Source organism: Drosophila melanogaster, chromosome 2R (assembly GCF_000001215.4).
Source record: "Drosophila melanogaster chromosome 2R".
Lineage (NCBI taxonomy): Eukaryota > Metazoa > Arthropoda > Insecta > Diptera > Drosophilidae > Drosophila > Drosophila melanogaster.
This window is the reverse complement of record NT_033778.4, coordinates 633536-655956: the sequence shown is the minus strand read 5'-3', so window position 1 is coordinate 655956 and position 22421 is coordinate 633536. Positions and strand designations below refer to the sequence as shown.

Below are 22421 nucleotides of genomic sequence, written 5' to 3'. Positions count from 1 at the left end.
TTAGGGACATCATCGTACCTAAGCCAATTGCTGATAAATTTCACACTATGCTGGCAGACAGAGTGGGTGTCTTCGCAGAGCCGGAAAAAGCACTGCCTTACAATACAAATATTGTTGTCACCATACGTACCCAAGATGATCAGCCTCTATCCACGAGACTTTACCCTTACCCCATGGGTGTGGCGGATTTTGTGAATAAGGAGACGAAAGCATTGTTAAAAGATGGCATAATCCGACCCTCACGGTCACCATATAATAGTCCGGTTTGGGTAGTCGATAAAAAAGGCACAGATGATCAGGTGTGTAGAAATAAAAGAATGGTTATAGATTTTCGAAAGCTTAACTTAAAGACCGTGGACGACAAATATCCGATACCAAATATAACATCCATACTGTCAAATTTGGGGAAAGCCAGGTTTTTCAGCACGTTAGACCTTAAATCATGATGCCATTAAATCCTACTCGCCGAAAAGGATAGAGAGAAAACAGCCTTTTCAATTGCAAACGGCAAGTACGAATTTTGCAGACTTCGATTCGGCCTAAAAAATGCACCTAGTATATTTCAACGTGCCATAGACGATGTACTTAGGGATGAAATAGGAAAGTCATGCTACGTTTACGTGGACGTAATTATTTTTTCAGAACGACTAGACGATCATGTGGATCATATTCGGTGGATAGATATATATATACATATAGATACTGGATAGATTGTTCGAAGCTAACAATAGAGTGTCTAGGGAAAAATCTCAATTTTTTAAAGAAAGCGTTGAATATTTAGGATTCATAGTATCCAGCGGGGGTATTGCAACCAATCCTAATAAGGTAGAGGCTATTAAAAACTATGAAGAACCCACAAATTTGTTCAACGTGAGATCCTTTTTGAGACTAGCGAGTTATTATCGCAGTTTTATAAAGGACTTTGCATCTATAGCCAGACCATTGAGCGACATTCTTAAAGGCGAAAACGGCAAAGTTTCAGCCAGTCGCTCTAAAAAGATTCAAGTTAACCTCGACACTAAAAGGTGGAAGGCGTTTATAGACGAGCTTAACGCTAACATTATATATAAGCCAGGGAAGGAAAACTTCGTTGCTGATGCACTATCCAGACAAGCCATTCATTCTGTTGAAAGCGACGCTCGGTCAGATATAGCGACAATTCATAGCGAAATTTCACTTTCACATACCATTGAAATAGTCGACAAGGCAGTCAATTGTTTCGGAAATCAGATAGTCTTAGAAGAAGGCACAACAGATTGTACTCGTACGTTTGTTATATTTAGAAATAAATCGAGACATTTGATACAATTCACAAACAGGGAAACTTTGGTTGGCAGAATCCGTGAAGTGGTTAAACAGGATGTAACGAATGCAATATACTGCGCACTGCCCGTATTGGCATTCATACAAAACAGACCTGTGGAAGAGTTTCCTGGAACAACATTCCGACATACTAAAAAAATTGTCAACGACATTTATAACAAAGACGAACAAAGGGAAATAGTAACCATCGAGCATAACAAAACACATAGGGCAGCACAGGAGAATGTAAAACATGTTTTACAAAATTATTTTTTTCCCAAAATGTCACAGTTAGTAGCCAGTATTGTAACCGACTGCTTAGTCTGTAGAAAAGCCAAATATGACCGTCATCCTCGAAAACAAGTCCTTGGGAAAACACTCACTAATTGGCGAGACAATACATCTAGATATTTTCTCCACAGACAAAAAGTATTTCCTGACCAGCATCGACAAGTTCTCCAAATTCGCGATAGTGCAACCGATAGACTCTCGAACAATAGCTGATTTAGAACCTGCAATAATGCAGCTAATGAATTTCTATCTATGTGTAAAAACAATATATTGTGACAACGAACCATCTATGAACTCTCAATCTATCAGGTCACTTTTATTAAACCGATTCAATGTAACAGTGGAGAATGCACCGCCACTCCATAGTATTTCTAATGGACAGGTGGAAAGGTTTCACAGCACATTGGTAGAGATAGCACGATGTTTAAAACTAGAAAGAGGCCTAGATGATACGGTCAACCTCATACTCCAGGCAGCCATTGAACATAATAAAACAGTTCTTTCAGTCACTAACAAAAGCCCTATCGACATTATTCATGCAATGCCTCCCGAATTTGCAGAAGAAATAACAAATAGAATTGACAAAGCTCAGGAGATACAGTTAAAAAGGATGAACGAATCAAGGTCTGACAGAACTTTTCAGGTTGGGCAAACGGTCTTGATAAAACAAAATAAACGCTAAGGAAATAAAATCACCCCACGGTACAAGGAGGAAAAGATTGATGAAGATATTGGAACTAATGTCCTTATAAATGGAAGGGTAGTCCATAAAGATAATCTACGCTAGGTATCTGTTGTTCAAATTTCCCTAGAAGATAGAAAAGAATTCGAATTCAGAAATTGGGAAAACCTATTGTCATTAATAGCCTTTACCAATATTTTTCAATAACAAAAAAAAAAAAAAAAACAACAAACTTAATCAATTAGCGTTGTGCATAGTTCATTAATATATTTACATTATATCAAATTATACTAGTCTGTAATGTTTGTAATTTCAAAATAATCAATAAGGCAGCGACACGCTGTTACTTTTGATGGTCATAACCAATAGCAGAAGCCAGATCCTGCTGATTGACGATTGCCACACAAATCTATTTACAACTTGATCTCCTGCTTAAATTTACGTACGCAACACCCTGACTACGGTCAACGCTTTAACCATTATAAAAGGTAGCCGGCAATGTTATCGTCACCACCTTCTCAAGAAGTCTGTGGACAGCCTTCGTCTTAGAAGGGGAGGAGTTAACACATTCAACCAGTAGCAAAGAGAGGCCAATGCCAGCCCTGAGGTTTTCACAGGGCAGAGCAAATTGGATAATCGAACGCGTCGGTCGTCGCCACGCAGACATTGATTATTATTCCATAAACTTGCAAGCTCAAATATAATCTACAATAAATATATGTAATTCGTAGGCCATAGCCACGACATCCATGAAAACTCAAATCTATTAAGTTACTCAGCCATTTATATTTTCTAAATATGTCAAGTGAATAAGCTTGCCCAGAGAACTCTCTTCACGCGCACAGCCTTTTATTTTCAACAGCTTGCAAAAAGAAGTTCTCTCTTGAACGGCCTTTCATTAGTACGGCTTGTAAAGATAACTTTACGCAGCCTTCCAGCTTGCAGCAGTAACACTCTTCTAATAACTTGCAAAAGAGTATTTTCTTTAGCTCGGCCCTTTCTAATTAATACAGCTTGTAAAATGAACTCTCTTTACGCACCCTTTTGTCTTTGTAGCTTATCAAGAGATCCCTCTCTCTTGACTCAGCCTTTCGTAATTGCAGCTTGTCAAGAGATCTCACTCTCTTTTTTGACTCAGCTTCTATCATTTGGATTCTTTGTTTCTTTTCATTTTCTTTTGCTTGTACATACTTATTTTATGTTGGACTTTAGATTTTAACTTATTGTTCCTCCTACTGTACACTTTTTGAACACATATATATATAATTTCTGTTTTCCATATATGTATGCGTATTTAATTGGATATTAAGCACCAACAAGAGTATTTTTACAGGAGTCTTATGCGCTTGCTGTTTGCACTGTTTGCTATTTTCAGTTATTTGCCTGTTATTTTTATAGCACACGACGTTTGCAATAGTTATAATTTACCTCGTCGTCAATGTGAAGACCCCGAAAATATGTACACAATTGATACACGCTGAGCTTCTGTTATTACGACTTATCAATCCCGTGGTTCACAATTGACTGAATCTCCCTCTCTCGCTGACCACTCACCACCGCGTCTCTCCTGCTCCGGCGTCTGTGACGTCGCTGCTTGTTCCAGTAGCGTCGCTGTTTGGTACAGGTTCCCACAGATTATAAAATAAAATATCTTCCAGGCAAAGAAAACTATGTCGCGGATGCTCTTTCCCGCAAAAAGATAGAAGGAGTCATGGTTGGCGAAGTCGCAAACAGCGCAGACGCAACTATACATAGTGCTAATGAAGATAATTTAAATTATATATCCATAACGTAGGGCCAATCAATTTCTTCTGTGGACAAATAGAGATAGAAAAAGACGACAGTGACACAACGAGTTTAAGCGATTTCTTTCAAAAACTAAAGATTAATATAATCTATAAAGAAATGACACTTGAAGTCACTAAAACCCTCATTAAGGAATATGTGTGCACCAAGAAAAGCGCCCTAATGATGAGGATTTTTAAACATCCGTTGCCCAATTTAAGCATTCCTTGCTTAAGCCCTCGCACCATCGTCACGTTCCCACGTTCAAAGCTCTCGGACTCGCAATCCCGAAAAACAAAAGTATTAATTTCAATAAACAAATTATAAGAATCTAAGAGCACTTGTATCCAAGAGCGAATGCACTTGAATCCAAGAGAAAACAAATAATTAAAAATTATAAAAAAATAAATTAACTCAACCGATGTTACCGCGGTCGAAGGGTGTTCAAAGGGATCCCAAGAGCCATTCTCTATCGGCAGGTGATAGTAGGAAGGGTGGGCGATAGCCGAGCTCAACAGCATTTGTGGCTCTCCGAAAAGGTACATTTTACGCTGTTCTCGTTTCTTTTTTCCATTTCCTTAATCTTTATTCTGCATTATATAATTTTTTAAGTGCACTTTATTTATGATTTCTTCCAGTTAGGATAACTATCACCGAAGTTTTGTCGGATGCAAGTTATCCAACTCTTAAAAATAGCACTCTACCCCAGTTTATAAACAAATTTCAAATTCCAGTTTATAAACGAATTTCAAATTCCAATCTCGGCGGCATTTCCTTTGTCTTTGTTAAATAAACATAAATAAACAATAACAATTTCATTTGGAATTCTAACGTGGAATAACATAATTCAGGCTCAAGAACAAACACAATTAAAACCGAACCAAAAAATATAACCAAAAATAAAAGAAACTTAACACCAAGAAGGAAGGAAGAGCTCAGGCAAAGACACTAGAATAACAAGATGCGTAACGGCCATACATTGGTTTGGCACTATGCAGCCACTTTTTTAGTGACGGCCAAATTGCTCTCTTTCCGCTCGCTCCCGCTGAGAGCGTAAGAAATATAAAAATAGAATTTGTCTGAGTAAAAACAAGAGACGAGAACGCGTATATGTGTACGTGTTGTGCTAGAACACGATTTTCGGGCCGAAATCAATTCTGATCGAGGAAACGAAAAATTGTACTTATTAGGGTAGTTTTTGCCAATTTCGTAGCAATATGATAAAATAAAATAATTTTTAAAAATTCGCGCCAATATTATTATTAAGCTTTTTAAATTTGTTTGTTAAAATCGCCGCTCGAATTAGCTACCGTTTACACATTTATATTTATGTTTAATTCTAATTTGTCTTTCATCTGACAATTTTTTAAAAGCGAAATATTTTTTTGAAACAATTTTAATGTTAAATGACTTAATAAATATACTAAATAATTAAAGGAAGTACAATAGAAATTATTATAACTACTGTAATTTCATAAATTTCATAATAATATGATAACTGTTTATTGCAAAAGTCATATCAAAGACACTAGAATTATTCTAGTGTCTTTGCTTTGTTCATATCTTGAGGCACGAAGTGCGGACACAAGCACTCAACAATCATTGCCTTATTAATTTTTCACACGCTGCAAGATGAATACTCTAATGACAAATATTCTTATATAAAGTCACTTTTGAAATTTATTTTTGTGATAAATTAAAATTAAACATTACAAAATGACAAATATTCTTATATAAAGTCATTTTTGAAATTTATTTTTGTGATAATATGTATGATTTGGCTATTTCTAATCTATTTTCAAATAATAATAACGTTAAGGCAATGCAAAACAAGAATTTTTCACTTGGTGCCAATTGATCAAAAATAATATAGATTTAAAGTCAAAGAACTTCTAAGGTGAAGGGCATATTTTGTCAAATTTACAATGCATGAGCATACGTGTGCACACATGCAGTTGTCTGTTATCACTTTATGCGTTGAAAAAAACTGTTCGCTGTAGGGCTCTCCGCTCTTTCGATCTCTAACAAAAATTCGAGAGAGCCTGGAGCCACCTCCAGAGCCACGGCGAAAAAATCGTGTGCCAAAAAATCGTATGGCGTTACGCATCTTGTTATTCTAATGTCTTTGGCTCAGGGCAATCCCCGCCACAGTTAATTACAAAAAATTGAAGGAAGACCCAAACAAAAAAATTCAGGGCAACTAAACTAAAGGAAGACTCCAACGGAAAGTATCGTGATAAGTATAATATTAAGTCTTTAAAAGAAACTAATAAACTAAGAACAATATACTGGGAATTAAAATTAAACATTACAAAATCAATTTTAACAATTAATTAAAGAAACAATCTGGAAAATTTAAAAAATAGTTTTAAAGATTTAAATTTAACAATGTCAACCGAATGTTCAGCACCAACCTTTTCTGCGGGCGAGATATCCAGCGCCACCAATCTGACAATGGAATTAGTTAACCAATTAATAAATGTACAATTGGGTGGTGTGACCAGAAAAATTGAAGGGATAGAAGGGCAGTTGAACGATAGAATAAATAATGTGTAATATGTCAAGAGGAAGAGCATGAGAGAGGGGGAGTTGCTTGCGAGATGGCAGGGAGTGCGGACGTGTGCTCGCTGCGTGAACAATGAAGGCGGATGTATACTGAAGACATATAACTATTGTAACACATTTATAAAAGAAAAGAATAAACATAAAGATCAACCTGACAATTCAGAAGTGGGATACAAATTCATTTCTAAGTGGAAAATGTGAATTAAAGAAAACGAGTTAAATAGTAAACGATTGGATTAGAGACGTACAACTAAACGGCACGGAATAGCAAAACGGTTGTACAAGAGCAAAGAGAGATTCGAAAAAACGGCACGATATAGCAAACGTCGAATAAAAAAAAAGGGAAAAGAGGAATAGTAAACGATTGGATTAGAGACGTACAACAAAACGGCACGGAATAGCAAAACAGTTGTACAAGAGCAAAGAGAGAAACCAAGGAAGATCGACAAACGGCGAGGAATAGCAAAAGGCAAAGAATCGCAAACGGTTGATCGAAAGGAAAAAGCAAGAAACAACGGTAACAAAACGGCACGGAATAGCAAAACAGTTGTACAAGAGCAAAGAGAGAAACCAAGGAAGATCGACAAACGGCGAGGAATCGCAAACGGTTGATCGAAAGGAAAAAGCAAGAAACAACGATAACGGTAAAAAAAAAAAAAAGGGTATACATACGAAGCCACAAAGGGTACAGGTATAGAAGGAAAATAGAGAGAGCAACGTAGACGGACTGAGCGACAAACTTGGCGGGAGAGCGAATCAGAACGGCAACGAGTGCAGACGTGCAGAAGTAAAGGCTCTCGAAAATGCGTTTAAAGTTAAGGGATTTAAAGATTGGGGATTTGGACGAGATCTTGAGGGCTCATGATCTCCAAGTCAAAGGAAACAAAACGGCAAAGATCAATGAGTTGATGACGAAACTGGAAAGTGATGAAATTGAGACAGACGACTACGATATAATGGAACAAAACGCAAGTACAAGTATGCAAGCCCAAATCAACGAACTTAAGGAGATGGTGGCAAACTTGTCAACGATGGTCCAAACGGCATGCTTGCAGCAACAAAGTCAAGCACAAGGAACTGTGGAACAAGAAACGACACGCTTACGTCAGACGCTGGATGGATCGAGACACACACATGCGCCAAACGGGATGCAACCGGAAAATGTGCTCTCATCGCCACAGCTAGAAGCTCAAGGTCAAGGTTTTACAAGCATCAAAGAAATGATAGGAATTCTGCCGGATTTTGATCCAATCAAGGGATCTATCACATCGGAGCAATTCATCGCAAAGGTAGAGCAACTACAAAGCGTATACATGTGGACAAGTGACGCTGTGCTGTTTGCAGTGCAGCATAAGATGCGTGGAGTAGCAAAAACATGGCTGGATGCACAGCAGGTATATCGATCATGGGATCAATTCAAATCGGCATTCGCTCTTGATTTTCCATGTTTAGTGAGTACGGCCGATGTGCACAGAGAATTGATGCGTCGCAAGCGACGCAATAGCGAGTCATTAATTGAATACTTTTATGCGATGGTAGCTATTGGACGGCGTGCGAGTGTCGATGAACCATCAATAAATTCGTATATCATCAACGGGCTTAATTCAAAAGAACTCACGAAATCATTATTAGCGATGAATATACGCACTCGTTCAGAGCTGCTAAAGTCGTTGGAAAATTTGAGATTTTCACAAGAGATACATCAACAACAATACAACGCGTCAACGATCAATGAAAAGCAATACAACGATGCTGATGGCAAGATGAAAGCAGTTAAATGTTATAATTGCAATAATTTCGGGCACTTTGCAGCAAAATGCACAGTGCCACAGCGAAAGGAAAGATGTTCCAAATGCTCTAAGATTGGGCATAATGAAAAGGATTGCAAGGTGAAAACATCGTCAACGGTGGCTCAAGTGAATGAGTCGCATCACAAGGAGTATCCGCCAATAATGAAAACAGTTCTCATTGGAGGCCAACAGTTTGAAGCATTCATCGACACGGGCAGTGATAACACCCTAATGAAAGAAGCAGCAGTGCCAGATGGAGCAATACGGCAGCCGAGAGTCAAACGTCTGAAAGGCTTTGGAGGATCTGTGGTCGAATCGAAGGAGTGCATTCTTTCAGAGTTTGCATATGGCAAACTGAGACTCTTCACGCAAATTCAGGTGGTACCAAACGAAGCCCTACCATATGATGTCCTCGTGGGCAGAGATATCATCTGCCACGATCAGGAAATGCTGGTTGCCGAAGATTCAGGATCAACGTTGACAGCAGCGGAGCAGGTCGGGTTTAATGTTAACACGGACATTGACCCCGACCACCAGGAACAGGTGAGCGATCTATTAAAGAGCTATAAAGAGTGTTTTGCCGAAGATTTGTCAAATATTGGCAGGTGCAAAACGACGAAGATGGATATAGAGGTATCCACTACGAAAGCCATCTTGGGGCGGCGATATCAAGTGCCGTTTGCCCAAAGGGAGATGATGACTACGATAATAGGTGACTTACTGAAGTACGGGATAATTGAAAGGAGCAAGTAAACGCATGCAGCATCAGCAATATTGGTGCCAAAGACAAATGGAGAACGGAGGCTATGCGTGGACTATCGGGCTCTAAACGCAGTCACTATAAAGAAGCGATATCCGATGCCGATTGTAGAGGAGCAATTGGCAAAGCTATCCGGAAATGTATACTTCACGACGCTGGATATGACATCCGGTTATTACCAGGTTCCGATGGACAAGAAAAGCAAAAATTTGACGGCATTTATGGCACCAGATGGTCTGTACGAATTTAATGTCATGCCCTTTGGTCTGGTGAACGCACCGATGGTCTTCCAAGAAGTCATTACTGAGATCATACGAGAGCTGAAACACCAACGGAATATTATCAATTATGTGGACGAAGTCATAATTGCATCCAAGACGGTCGAAGAAGGACTCATTATATTAAAGGAATTCCTGGATGCTGTTAAGTTGGCGGGCTTAACGCTGCGCACATCCAAATGCGCTTTTATGAAAACGAAGGTGACCTTTTTGGGTCATGTGATCACGGGCAACGGGATTCAGCCAGGCAATGAGAAGACTGACTGCATCAATGAATATCAAAGGCCATGTAACGAAACAGAAGTACGCAGATTCCTGGAAGTTACAGGATTCTTCAGAAAATTTGTCAAGGAGTACAGTATGATTGCGTATCCATTGAGCAAATTATTGAAAAAGGATGTGGACTTTATATAGGGAGAAGATCAGGAACAGGCATTTCAACGACTAAAGGATGCTTTAACATCGAAGACGGTGTTGACTTTATACGACCCCACAAAATATCATGAAATACACACTGATGCTAGTAAGCTGGGAATAGCAGGAGAATTATGTTTCAAAGAGAAGAAGACGGAACGAAGCCTGTATTTTATTACAGCCGGCTATGCAGCGACGCAGAAAGCAGATACTCAAGCTATGCTCTAGAAATATTGGCAATTACGGAGACACTGGTTAGATTCCGGATATATTTACTAGGATCTCCATTTCTGGTGGTGACAGATTGCAACGCGGTGGCGACGCTGAAGGAATCAACAGAGCTACAACCACCAATAGCAAGATGGTGGCTCAAACTACAAGAGTTTAATTTCACTTGCAAACATCGACCAGGAGCGGACATGCTTGGGGACGTGGATGGCATGAGAAGACAACCAGTGCTGCCACACGGAGAAACTTCGCACACAGTAGCAGACAATATATTAGCGATTGTGCCTACCGACGAAGATTGGGTGTATGCAATGCAAAGGCAAGACCCAATACTGGCGCAGATATTTGAAGTATTTAGGACTAAGGAGGAGAAGAGGAGAAGAGTTCACAATGGAGCCAAGTAAAAGCAGACTACGTTGTTGAAGCGAGCAGACTTCTACGCAAAACGGCCAACGGCAACAAATTAGTTGTACCCCAAGCAATCCGCTGGCTTATAACAAAAGCAAACCACGATGACATAGGACATTACGGCACGGATAAGAAATTGGATGCTGCTTATAAAGGACCTTATATAGTAACAAAGGTCCTCAACAACGATCGGTATATGGTGGAAGATCTGCCAGACCACACTGTTACTAAGCGACGCTATTGTAACGTTGTAACAGGGGGAGTTGCTTGCGAGATGCCAGGGAGTGCGGACGTGTGCTCGCTGCGTGAACGATGAAGGCGGATGTATACTGAAGACATATAACTATTGTAACACATTAATAAAAGAAAAGAATAAACATGAAGATCAACCTGACAAATATTATAAAATCCAAACAATTGGCCCAACTATATAATGCGAAACTCACAGTACCTTTTCAACCTCCGAAGAGATAAGTCATGCCACTCAGTTTAAAGCCTCGCTTCGCGTAAGCCCAAAACCCTTATCAGGAAAATCTTGATAAACAAATATCAACCACAAAAAGAGAAAATAAAAAACACAAAAACAAAAACAACAAGACCTCCAACCCGGGCTCAAGCCCTTAACCAACAATCATGACAGACCCACCAAACATTTACAAAATTACCCCAAAATAATACCAATCCCAATTAGGAGAGCCTAAAATTATTATTATTAAAAGAAAAAAAACAACTCTTTCGAAAGAACATCACCATTTGTCATAAAAAATCGGTGGTTTTTGCCTGTGGAGGAGAAGTTGAGAGATGCAAACGAACAAGAGACGGCAACCTGTTAATATAAACCGAAAACGAATTACAAGCTAGAAAACTCTTAAAACTAACAAAAATTGCAGATGTGGAAGTAACAGCAACTGAACATAAAACATGAAAGTTCTCTAAGGGTGTTATTTATTGCAACGACCTTAGACACATCGACGAAGACACAATTCTACAAGAACTATAACCACAAAAGTAACTGAACTTAAAAAAATTAAACGGCAAAACCCCAATTCTAACTCTGACACCAACAACATCACCTTAGTTGAAACTGGATTAATAATTATAGCCTTTGAGTCGCATAAGCTCCCTGAGGTAGTACGAATCGGTTACGAAACAGTCCGAGTCATCCATCCGCTTAGAAAGCTACGACAAACTAGAAGACATGGATACTGGGATACCCCACCCCCACCACATCTACCAGCAAATCATCTAGGCCATACTCATCACAACTCACAGAAGACCTAAAATAAAAATCTTTCCGAATGATAAGTCCAATAACCTATCCACAAACCTTAAAGCATCGAAATTAAAGGCCAAAGCTCTAACCAAAAACAAACACACTAACAACAGCGATAGCGGATCCATATAGATCCTTAAACTATACAAAACATAAACCGTTAACACTACCTTTAAGTTAATTTATAAAATCTAATTTTCTCACAAATGTCTGCAACTATAATCCAATTTAAAAGGATATGTAAACAACTACAGCCAACTCCTTATTCTTATCAAAAAATATTCCCCTCACATAATTTGCCTCCGAGAAACCCATATACAATACATTAATACCATTCCAACCCCAATAAACTACAAACTATTAACAAATATCGCCACCAACAGATTTGGGGGCGTAGCACTACTAGTGCACAAATCAATCCAATACACTGTCCTCAACATCATAAGCGATATAGAAGCAATAGCCATAAATATAGAATCTAAACTTAAATGAAAAATATTTTCCACATACATTTCCCCGACCAAAAACATTACTAACCAGACACTCCAAAACACATTTAATATACAACAAACACACTCTCTAATTACGGGAGATTTTAATGGATGGCACCCATCCTAGGGCTCACCAACAACAATTTTTTTAAACACCATACCACAGATCGCAGAAAATAGAAGGGATAATTATTATACACGTTACACGTAGAGTAAAAGGTTATATATAATTCCTTGAAAAGTATGTAACAAGCAGAAGAAAGCCTTTCTGACCATATAAAGTATATAAATTCTTGATCAGGAAAATTCCGACTCGAACTGTCTATTTCCGTCTGTCTGTATAAACACCTCCATATTAGGAACTATTAAAGCTAGAAAAACAGACCAAAAACACAGACGCAGACCAAGTTTGTTTCCAAATGTTGCCACGCCCACAAACTGCCCAAAACTACTATCTCAATTTTAAAATTGATTTCTATTTTCCTTTGTTCTATTGTTTGTCTTGCCATTTTCTATCGGTACCAAAAACAAAATTCAAAATGCGCAAAACGGTCACGCCCACACTTTTGAGCAATTTGAAACAATTTTTTCTCATTTTATTCCCCAATATCGATATCCCACAGAAATGCTGTAATTTCGCGATCGCAATTCCACTAGCTGATAGTCGACTCGACTGCCGCCCGACTAAAGCATTCTTTTTTATTTAGGTTCGAAAAAGTAGCCTAAAACTTACTTTGGGGTATGGTGAAGTTATACATAAAAAAATTTAATTGTAATTTTATTATAATACGCAAAAATATGTTTTATTGCCGTTCAGCATAAATGAAGATTCTATTTTATACATTGTGCTTGCTATTTCATATTTCATAACACATTTCATGTAACGAAGACAAACTCGATGATGATAAAAGCGGAAAGTCGAGGATAGGTGTCGGAAGAATAAAATGAGAAATAATTTACAAACTGTTCAAAGATGTGGGTATGACAGTTTTGGGCGGTTTGAAGGCGTTAGAAGAGGCTTGGCATTAGTATATTTGTTATACCTATAAAAATTGGCAAGACAAGCAACAAAACGAAGAGTGGACGTGGCATATATATAAATATATATATGTTCGGAAACGCTTCCTTGTCTTTGTTAATAAACCCTCTTACTCTACGAGTGACGGTTATAAAAAAGGTTTACAAAAAAAGTGAACGTCGGTCACGATTAAAAAATATTCAATATCATTGAAATTTCTATCTTATTTATCCAATATTGACCAATTGCATGAATTTCCTACATTTGCATTATTACTTTCTTTTATAATAGCGTAAATTGGATCGTACCGTCCTCTTTGTTTATCATGCTGTTGATGTGTCCACTTTCTAAAACGATATTAGAATTTTCACTGTTAGTGAACTTTAACAAATCAAACCCTTCGTTATGATCTTCGTTCTCCTGTTGAATTTGATTTGCGAAATGCGTTTCCTGAAATCGTAACACCTCGTTCAGGCCCTTCTTGTGACTTGCTGGGTGCTTCCGTCGGGATTTTCCTGTTGTTTGCATGTGTGGTGTTGGTGTCGTAGTCAACTTGGGGGGCAGCCGTAGCTCTGCAAAACATTATGGAATGATTATTAATCGATACGATGAAACAGCAAAGGTCATAGATCGTCATAGAACGCTTTGGTTTTAGCTTAGCTTCGTAACATTTTTTAATACGTTTATTTCTTTGTTTGATCTTTTATTTCTGCTCGGGTCTTATACACCGTTTAAAACAGCGTATCTGTAATATATGATAAAATACCTGTTTATTGGAAAGACTGCCAACGAGTCACCTATATTATAGGTTATATTAATATACATATACATACAGATGCGGTTTGGGCGGTTAGAAGGTTAGAGTGGGCGTGGGTTTTTAGTTCCTTAGACGTTCTAGACGTTCATACGGACAGATGGACGGACGTACTTGTCCATGTTGACTCGACTATTGACCCTGATCAAGAAAATATATACTTTATATGGTCGGAAACGCTTTCTCCTGCCTTTTACTTACTTTTAAGCCAAGCAGTATACCCTTTTACTCTGCGAGTGACGGGTATAAATATAAGCTTACAAAAGTAGTTTAGGTGAACAGATAACGCAACAGTAATGCGCGAGTTATCTCCCAACGTAGGTCTGGAGTTTGAGTAGTGAAGTTTTGGTGGTATTGATCCCAAGAGAAACGTACGTTGGAGTTGAGTTTGAAATTCTGAATGAATGTTTTATTTCTTTCTCATCATTTTTATAGTTTTGGTTTGGTACAGTTATGCCTATTCTAATATGCTGAATGACCAAAAAGTAGAAGTGGAGCGGATGCAGTTCTGTGTGGTCAAGTGGCCCGTTGTTTGGATCGATTCAGCATTTCCAATGGTAATCGATCCAAGACAGCGTTTCAAGTGGTCGCCAATACAGCATTTCGGATGTTTAGTTGATACTATGTTTCAACGTTTTAGGAGAGCCGAAACAAAGTACAATAAAGTATTTCTTGGTGCTCCCTTAGACCTCTGGTTGCCAAGGCGGCTTTGGTGGGGGACCGTCGAAGGTGAATGCTGAGGCGGTAACTCCTCCCCCCTCAGACTGAACTACCGACCATAGCGGGGAAATAGTTGCTGCTACCGTAGCAGGTGAAGCGACGGTGGGTGTGAAGGTGGCCTGTGGTGTAGTCTCTGGTGTGCAAATTGTTGTATTCTTTGGGAACCAAGCCACGACGAATACTACTATCAGTAGTATACCGAGCATCGAGTAAGTTGTTGTTGTATGGATCATGGTTCCCCACTGTATCTTGCTGATTTGTATTTTCGCTTCCAGACCCTCCATCACGACCTGAGGATTCCCATCTCCTGGGGTGTCCTGTTTCTCTTAATCGTCTCTTTCCGAGGTATGTCCAATTTCAACTCTGTTGTGCCAAGCCCCTCTACCGCTTCGTTCTGCACGTTGTTTACCTTTTACCCTTGCAATGGGTGAATACTGATCCATTCAATGTTTTGTCGACTCCGCAATCCGTCTGTAGCTTGACATTTCCTCCATTGAAAATTGCGATGTAGCCGGTCTCCGGTTCGAAGATCGTTGCGACCAATCCGACATCCTTCGTTTAGCATTCTGCTTCCTTTCCTCTTAACAGTCTTGTGATAAATTTAGAATTGATTCGACTTATACTTTTATCGTTTTTACATATATAAATGTTCCTTATTAGCTGACATTTTTCTTTATAGTAGTGTATTTCGTTCCCATGAATCCCCACATAATTTGGAGTTATCACAAATTCTGTGGTGTTCATGGGTAGTGTTATTAATCTTGAAAATATTTCTTCTTTAAATAACGGCAATTTAATTAAAAATGGTATGTCTGTTTTATTAATGATAGTGCTTAATTCTAAAAATTCGTACATATGTTCGTCGGATAATAATTGTATCCCTTGACTCTCTAATTCGTGGACACACCTGTCCGTTTCTTTCTTCTCGAATAGGAATCTGGCAATTACTCCTAACTTAGCCAACAACATATATATATCTATATTCTAATGACTTACTTATGCCATTATTATAGTTATTAATAAGTGTGTTGACCCTACTCTCATCTTCATTTATGTACTTCGTTAAGTTCTGAAACATGAAAGTGACCTTGCTGCCTGCTTCCTCTTGTGAGTTTATGCTCTCTCTTAGCCTTTCCTCTTCCTCTATTATCTTCCTTATCTCCTCCTCCAACTTTTCCTCGTCGTTTGCGTCTAAATTCCCTGTTATGGATTTAACTATCGATCCCAATCCATTGACCAACCCTCTCGCTGGACCACCTGTAAAAAAAATGTTATTCATTTGGTTTGTTAATTCGTCGGAATTTTTAATTTTCTGCGGATTTTTTTAATCTTTACCTTTGGGTACGGCCTGAAACGCATTGATTTTCTGTAAATAATCGTGTTCATTATTGAATGTCACGTTATTTAGGAAATCCTGCGTTCTGCCTGTAAAGAGTTCTTGAGGTGTCAGCTTTGTTGCTGAATGAATGGCGTTGTTGTAAGTTATAAACGCTTCACTCAGTATCTCCTCGTGTCTGAGCTCTAACTTCCCTGCCTTCTTGCTCTCCATAATCAACCTGTATATTTTCGTTATCGTTGAATGTAATCCTTCGACCGTGGAGTTACTCGACGGCTGCTGGAAGGATGTTGTATGCAGCTCAAGTTCGTACTGCCTACAAAAATTCTTAAAGAGGTTCGACGAGAACTCGAGTCCTTGGTCGCATATTATCTTTTTGGGTATTCCGAACAGGTCCATAAAGTTTTTCATCGCCTTCACGATGTTAATACTTTCCTTGGCTGAAATAGTTACTCCCCATGCATATCTCAAAATGTTGTCGATAATCGTGAAAACGTTTTTCTTATTAACAAAATATAAATCAATATGCATTATCTCCAAGAGTCTGCCCGGAGTTTCCGTCAGGCTGTATTTGACTTTATGACGTCTTCTGTCGTATTTTTGCGTTTGACAGCTATCGCAATTGTTAATTGTTTGTGTCTTTTTTAAATGTGCTAGTGCTACCTCTTATCCCCTGTGGCTACTCCTCAGGTGAAAATACTTAACAACTTCCTCTTGCGGACTTCTCTCAACTTTGTCTGGCAACAGGATCTTATTGCCCTATACAGTCTACTGTAAGCAAAATATTTGAAGTATACCTGTTGGATGGTTAAGACCAGCTCTTCCGGTATGAGTAATGCTACCGTTCTCTAAGGTTTTAAAATTTCATTGAGTTTGCGTCCAATTGTCTCGTCGTCAAATTTATTTTCTGGTCAAGTTATCCGCATTTTGTTCCTAAATGGAACTCTCTATAGCCACCTGAATGTTATATTCGTTCCGTGGTTTTTCGGAAATTGGAAGTCCCAACTGTAAGTCTTTGCCCGCGGAATGTATCGTCTCTCCGTTTGTTGCCACTTCCGAGGCGTTTTCCAATACGTTAAGCTCTGGTTGGATTCTGGTCAGTGCATCCGCCACTACGTTTCAGGAGCCCTTCTTGTATACTATTTCATAGTCATATTCCAACGTCTGGAGTCTCCATCTTACAAGTTTAAAGTCAGGTTCCTTAATGCTCATAAGCCAGGTTAATGTCCTATGATCTGTCACGATTTTGAATTTCGTGCCGAATAAGTAGTGTCTGAAATGCCTTATTTACCAAATAATGGCAAGCATTTCTTTCTCTATCGTAGCATAGTTTATTTCGGATGTTGACAGGGTTCTACTTGCGTATGCTATTGGTCTGTCCGGTTCCAAGTTTCCCTGTGATAGGACCGACCCAATGGCATAATTGCTTGCATCCGTGGTCAGGGTGAATGTTTTTTCGAAGGCGGGGAATTGTAAGATCGGGTCATTGCATAAAAGGGTTTTGCACACTTCAAATGCTTCTGTGTTTTGTGTGTATTCCTCGTCTATTTGTACTGCCTTCTTCCCCTTGAGTTGTTTCGTCAGCGGCTTTGTTATTGCTGCGAAATCTTTAATAAACTTTCTGTAATAACCTAATAACTCTAGGAATGGTTTTACCTGCTTCCTGGTCTTCGGGACGGTGAATTTCTTAATCGATTCAATTTTTTCCGGATTCCTTGTGGGGTCACTACATGTCCTAAGTATTCCACCTCTGTCCTCAGAAATTCCGTCTTATCCAACTGCAGTTTAAAATTATCTTCCGTGAGTTTTTTAAAGACTTTTCCCTAATATGTTTCTGCAAGGACGTTGATGAATGAATGAGACAACATTTACCCAACAATTCTCCAAATATGTTATTCATCAGCCTCTGAAAGGTTGCGGGAACATTGTTCAAACCGAACGGCATCCGGACATACTCGAAATGACCTCCCTCTGCGGGGAAAGCAGTTTTCGGAATGTCCTCCTCCTGAACCTCAATCTGATGATAACCACTTGCTAAGTCTAATGTTGAGAAGTACTTCGCTCTACCTAGGTTGTCTAATACATCGTTTATTATAGGTAGTGGGTATCTATCCGTTACTACCTTTTCATTCAATTTTTTGTAATCCACCACCATTCGCCATTTCCTTTCTCCTGCGGCATCCTTCTTTTTAGGCACCAGCCAGACCGGAGCACTGCACGGCGAATAGCTATGTCTAATTATCTTTTGGTCTAACAGTTTCTCCAACTGTCTTCTCACCTCTTGTCTTTCCTTAAACGCATATCTATAAGGCTTGTCATAAATGGGAATGGCATCTTTTGTTCTAATTTAATGTTTGACTGCGTTTGAAAAACACAACTTGGCTCCTTCTTTGTGGAATATTCCCAGATACTTCCTACAAATTCTGCGAAGTTATCCGACTTCTTCTTTGTTCAAATGGTCTGTTCTGATCTTGTCAAACGGAGTGCTACTATTACCGTTCCTTTCCTCTTCTTTAATGTTTAGTTCAAAATGTTGTGTGGACTTAAATTCAACGACATTTATTGGTTCATCTAAAAATAACTCCTGGTCTGACTCCACGTAGTTTATCACCTCTATCAGGCTTTGTCCTGACACTGCCCTACAGATACCTTCTGAAATCTCCATGTCTTCTTTTAATATGGTTCTGTTTATTAGGAAATCCCCAATTTTTAGCCGCACCAGAACAGATATAACTCTTTTCGATTCGGCTCCCATTGTATACAATTCTGATGGTTCTGAATACATGAAAAGGTGGATCCTGTGTCGATTAATAATTTTATTGATCTTCCCGGCGTCATCCTTACTAACAAATAGGGCAATATCGAATGACCTTTCCTTGTTCCTAAATATCTTGTGGGTTGTTCGAGGCTGACTGTGGAAAATTTGCGTCATCCTCTTGAATGTTATAAAAATTAATTAGTTACTTGTGTAATAGAGTAACTATAGTTTCCGTTTAACGTCCCAATGAAAGACGGAGCGATTATTTCGTTATAATTTGCGGAGCGAAAGGCTGCCGGTGGGCTATATGGGCTCCTTAAGACCCAATCTACATGCTCGACATGCGACTCCTCGTCCTTGGAGAAGATGATGACATCGTCAACATAAACATATCAAAATTTGACTATTTGTTCCCGAAGGATGTCATCAATGGTTCTTTGACAGATGCTGGCGGTGTTCTTAAGGCCGAAATTATGAACTCATAATTCCCCCCGTTCACTGAGAAGGATGTCTTTTCACGGTCGCGATCGGCGAGCGTGATCTGATGGTACCCGGATCCAGGGTCGAGAAATAATGGGCTTTGCCCATACACTACTACTAGCCGTTTATTCCGGTTACCCGCCTCATCGATTCCCTTCTTATCTGCAACCCATATGGGATTGTTGTAAGGGGAAGTCGATTTTTGGATTATGCCATTCTTAAGGAGGTCTTGTATCTCCTTATTGACGAAATCAGCTACACCCATAGGATAGGGGTAAACCTTGGCGTAGATAGGCTTCTCGCTCACTGTCCTAATTGTGGCAACCACTATTGTAGTGTTGTAGGGCAATCCCTCGTTGGGACTTGCGAAAGCTTTCTTTCTGGTTCTTAACATTTTTAAAAATGTGCTCCGCACCGAAGCGGTCGCGTCTGAGCAGTCTATGTCCGTGAAGTTTACTTTAGCGCATGTGTGGAGATTTCCTCAACTTCCGTGCCCCATTTCAGCTGGCCGGAGGCCAGGCAAAGCGATGCACCAGCTTGCACTAGTAAGTAGAGGCCAATGATCCCATCCAAATTAAGCAAATCTGGTAGAAGAAAGAAGTTGCTTTTGCGTTAAATAGCGCGACAACGCACTGTTGGGTGACACTAGATGAGCCATGTAACGAATGCACTCTGAATGGACGGACGCCACGTTGGCCCTTATGTGGCCTGATGGAGTTTTTTGACGCGCCGGTGTCGATGAGGAACTTCGTCTTCATCTGATGACGGGTAGCAGGGATTTATCCCTAAAAAATTGAGGGCGTCCGAGTCGCTCTCTTCATCATCGTCGATCTGTGCCACCGCGGCGCTGGCGGCACCGGCGTACGACTCTGCTCTCTGCCCAGCACCAAAGACACTAGAATAACAAGATGCGTAACGGCCATACATTGGTTTGGCACTATGCAGCCACTTTTTTGGTGACGGCCAAAATTACTCTCTTTCCGCTCACTCCCGCTCAGAGCGTAAGAAATCTAAAAATATAATTTGCTTGCTTGTGTGAGTAAAAACAAGAGACGAGAACGCGTATATGTGTGCGTGTTGTGCTAGAAGACGATTTTCGGGCCGAAATCAATTCTGATCGATGAAACGAATTTACATTTTACATATTAGGGTAGTTTTTGCCAATATCCTAGCAATATGATAAAAAAAAAAAAAAATTTTAAAAATTCGCGCCCCGACTATTATAATTTTAAAGTTTCTTAAATTTGTTTGTTAAAATTTGTTATGTTTAATTCTAATTTGTCAGATAAATTTTTAAAAGCGAAATATTTTTTTTGATACACTTTTAATGTTAATGTTACATCATTTTAAGTCAAATGACTTAATAAATATACTAATTAATTAAAGAAAGTACAATAGAAATTATTATAACTACCGTAATTTCATAAATTTTATAAAAATATGATAACTAGAATTATTCTAGTGTCTTTGCTTTGTTCATATCTTGAGGCACGAAGTGCGGACAAAAGCCCTCAACAATCATTGCCTTATTAATTTTTCACACGCCTCAAGATGAATACTCTAATGACAAATATTCTTACATAAAGTTTGAAATTTATTTTTGTGATAATATGTACATAGATTTGGCTATTTCTATTCTATTTTTAAATAATAATAACGGTAAGCCAAAGCAAAACAAGAATTTTTCGCATGGTGCCAATTGATCAAAAATAATATAGATTTAAAGTCAAAGAACTTTGAAGGTGAAGGGCATATTTTGTCAAATTTACAATGCATGAGCATACGTGTGCACACATACAGTTGTCTGCTATCACTTTATGTGTAGAAAAGAGCTGTTCGCTGTAGCGCTCTCAGCTCTCTCGCTCTCTAACAAAAATTCGAGAGAGCCTGGAGCCACCTCTAGAGCCACGGCGAAAAAATCGTGTGCCAAAAAATCGTAGGCGTTACGCATCTTGTTATTCTGGTGTCTTTGCCAGCACCCTGAGTGAAATGATATACCCTTTGGTTCTTACTACTAGCGTTAGTGCGCTCGGACGTGGCTGGCCGCTTGTTGGCATCGTTCGATGCTTGAGCGGGCTGCCTGAACCTTGAAAGCGACGGATCGACTTCCATAGGTTGCGGTGAGCTACCGCGACTTTGTTGCCCAGCACCGCGCTGACCGGGGTGGGCTTGCTGTTTGTGTTGAGTGCTAAAGTGCGGGTTTTTTGACCCGCTTCATTCCGCTTCGGCGTGCTGATTTGGTTTAGCTCGCTGATTGTCATTGACCCTCTGCTCTCTCTCTTCCATGACTTTCGCGAAGCTGGCCGCGAAGGCATACCTGTCGTGGTTCGACTCGACCTCTTGGGCGAGTGGCAGAGCCGACGGCAGATCCCTCGGTTAAGCTGCAAAGAGCACGTCCGTGAGGCTGCGCTTTAACCCTGACACAAAGACTCGTAGGGCATCTTCGCGAAATTTTGCGCAAAGTGCCTTTGCTAAGGCTGGCTCATATGACATGTTGATTTTATTTGTCAACTGAGTCAGTTTCTTGCCGACCTCATCATAATATTTCAGCAGAGGTGAGCCATTCTGCCTGAGCCTGGCCAACTTTTGTTCGATAACATGAATCGGCCGCTTATCGCTGTAAGCGAAATCGAGACGACTTATGATTGCGTCGACGTTAAGTGCAGAGTCGAATGAAGCTAGTTCATCATCTGAGGTCCCTGTGACTTTGTTTCTTATGATTATGAGCTCCTGGTAATGGCGCGCATTGCCGTAGTGTGGTCTAAAGACGCGGTAAGCCATTTTCTTGTACCGCTGTGAATTCGGGTAAGCTCTTAACTGCATCTAATGGCTTGTTACATCCAGCATCGCTTGTTATATCTATATCTGAGAAACTTTCTACTACCGGTGGTACGATATGCGTTCCTGTCATTTGCTGTGATAGCAATTCGACTTTGTCTACCAAGGGCTGGTATGCTTTGGTTTGTTATGCTAAGGCAGCAGTAACAGCCTTTTCCACCTTTTCCTTTTCAACCTTCTAGCTTTTATA

At 39.5% G+C, this 22421-nt stretch overlaps 1 protein-coding gene across 1 annotated transcript in view, besides 1 other annotated feature; it reads right to left on the bottom strand.

Moving 5' to 3' along the window:
* Positions 1-22421, bottom strand: part of DIP-lambda (Dpr-interacting protein lambda) — a 379081-nt gene that overhangs the window by 49892 nt on the left and 306768 nt on the right. The window contains exon 10 of the mRNA NM_001347775.1: positions 13594-13857. Coding sequence (NP_001334747.1) covers positions 13594-13857 — 264 coding nt within the window. The remainder of the gene's footprint in view (positions 1-13593; positions 13858-22421) is intronic.
* Positions 5001-6188: a mobile genetic element.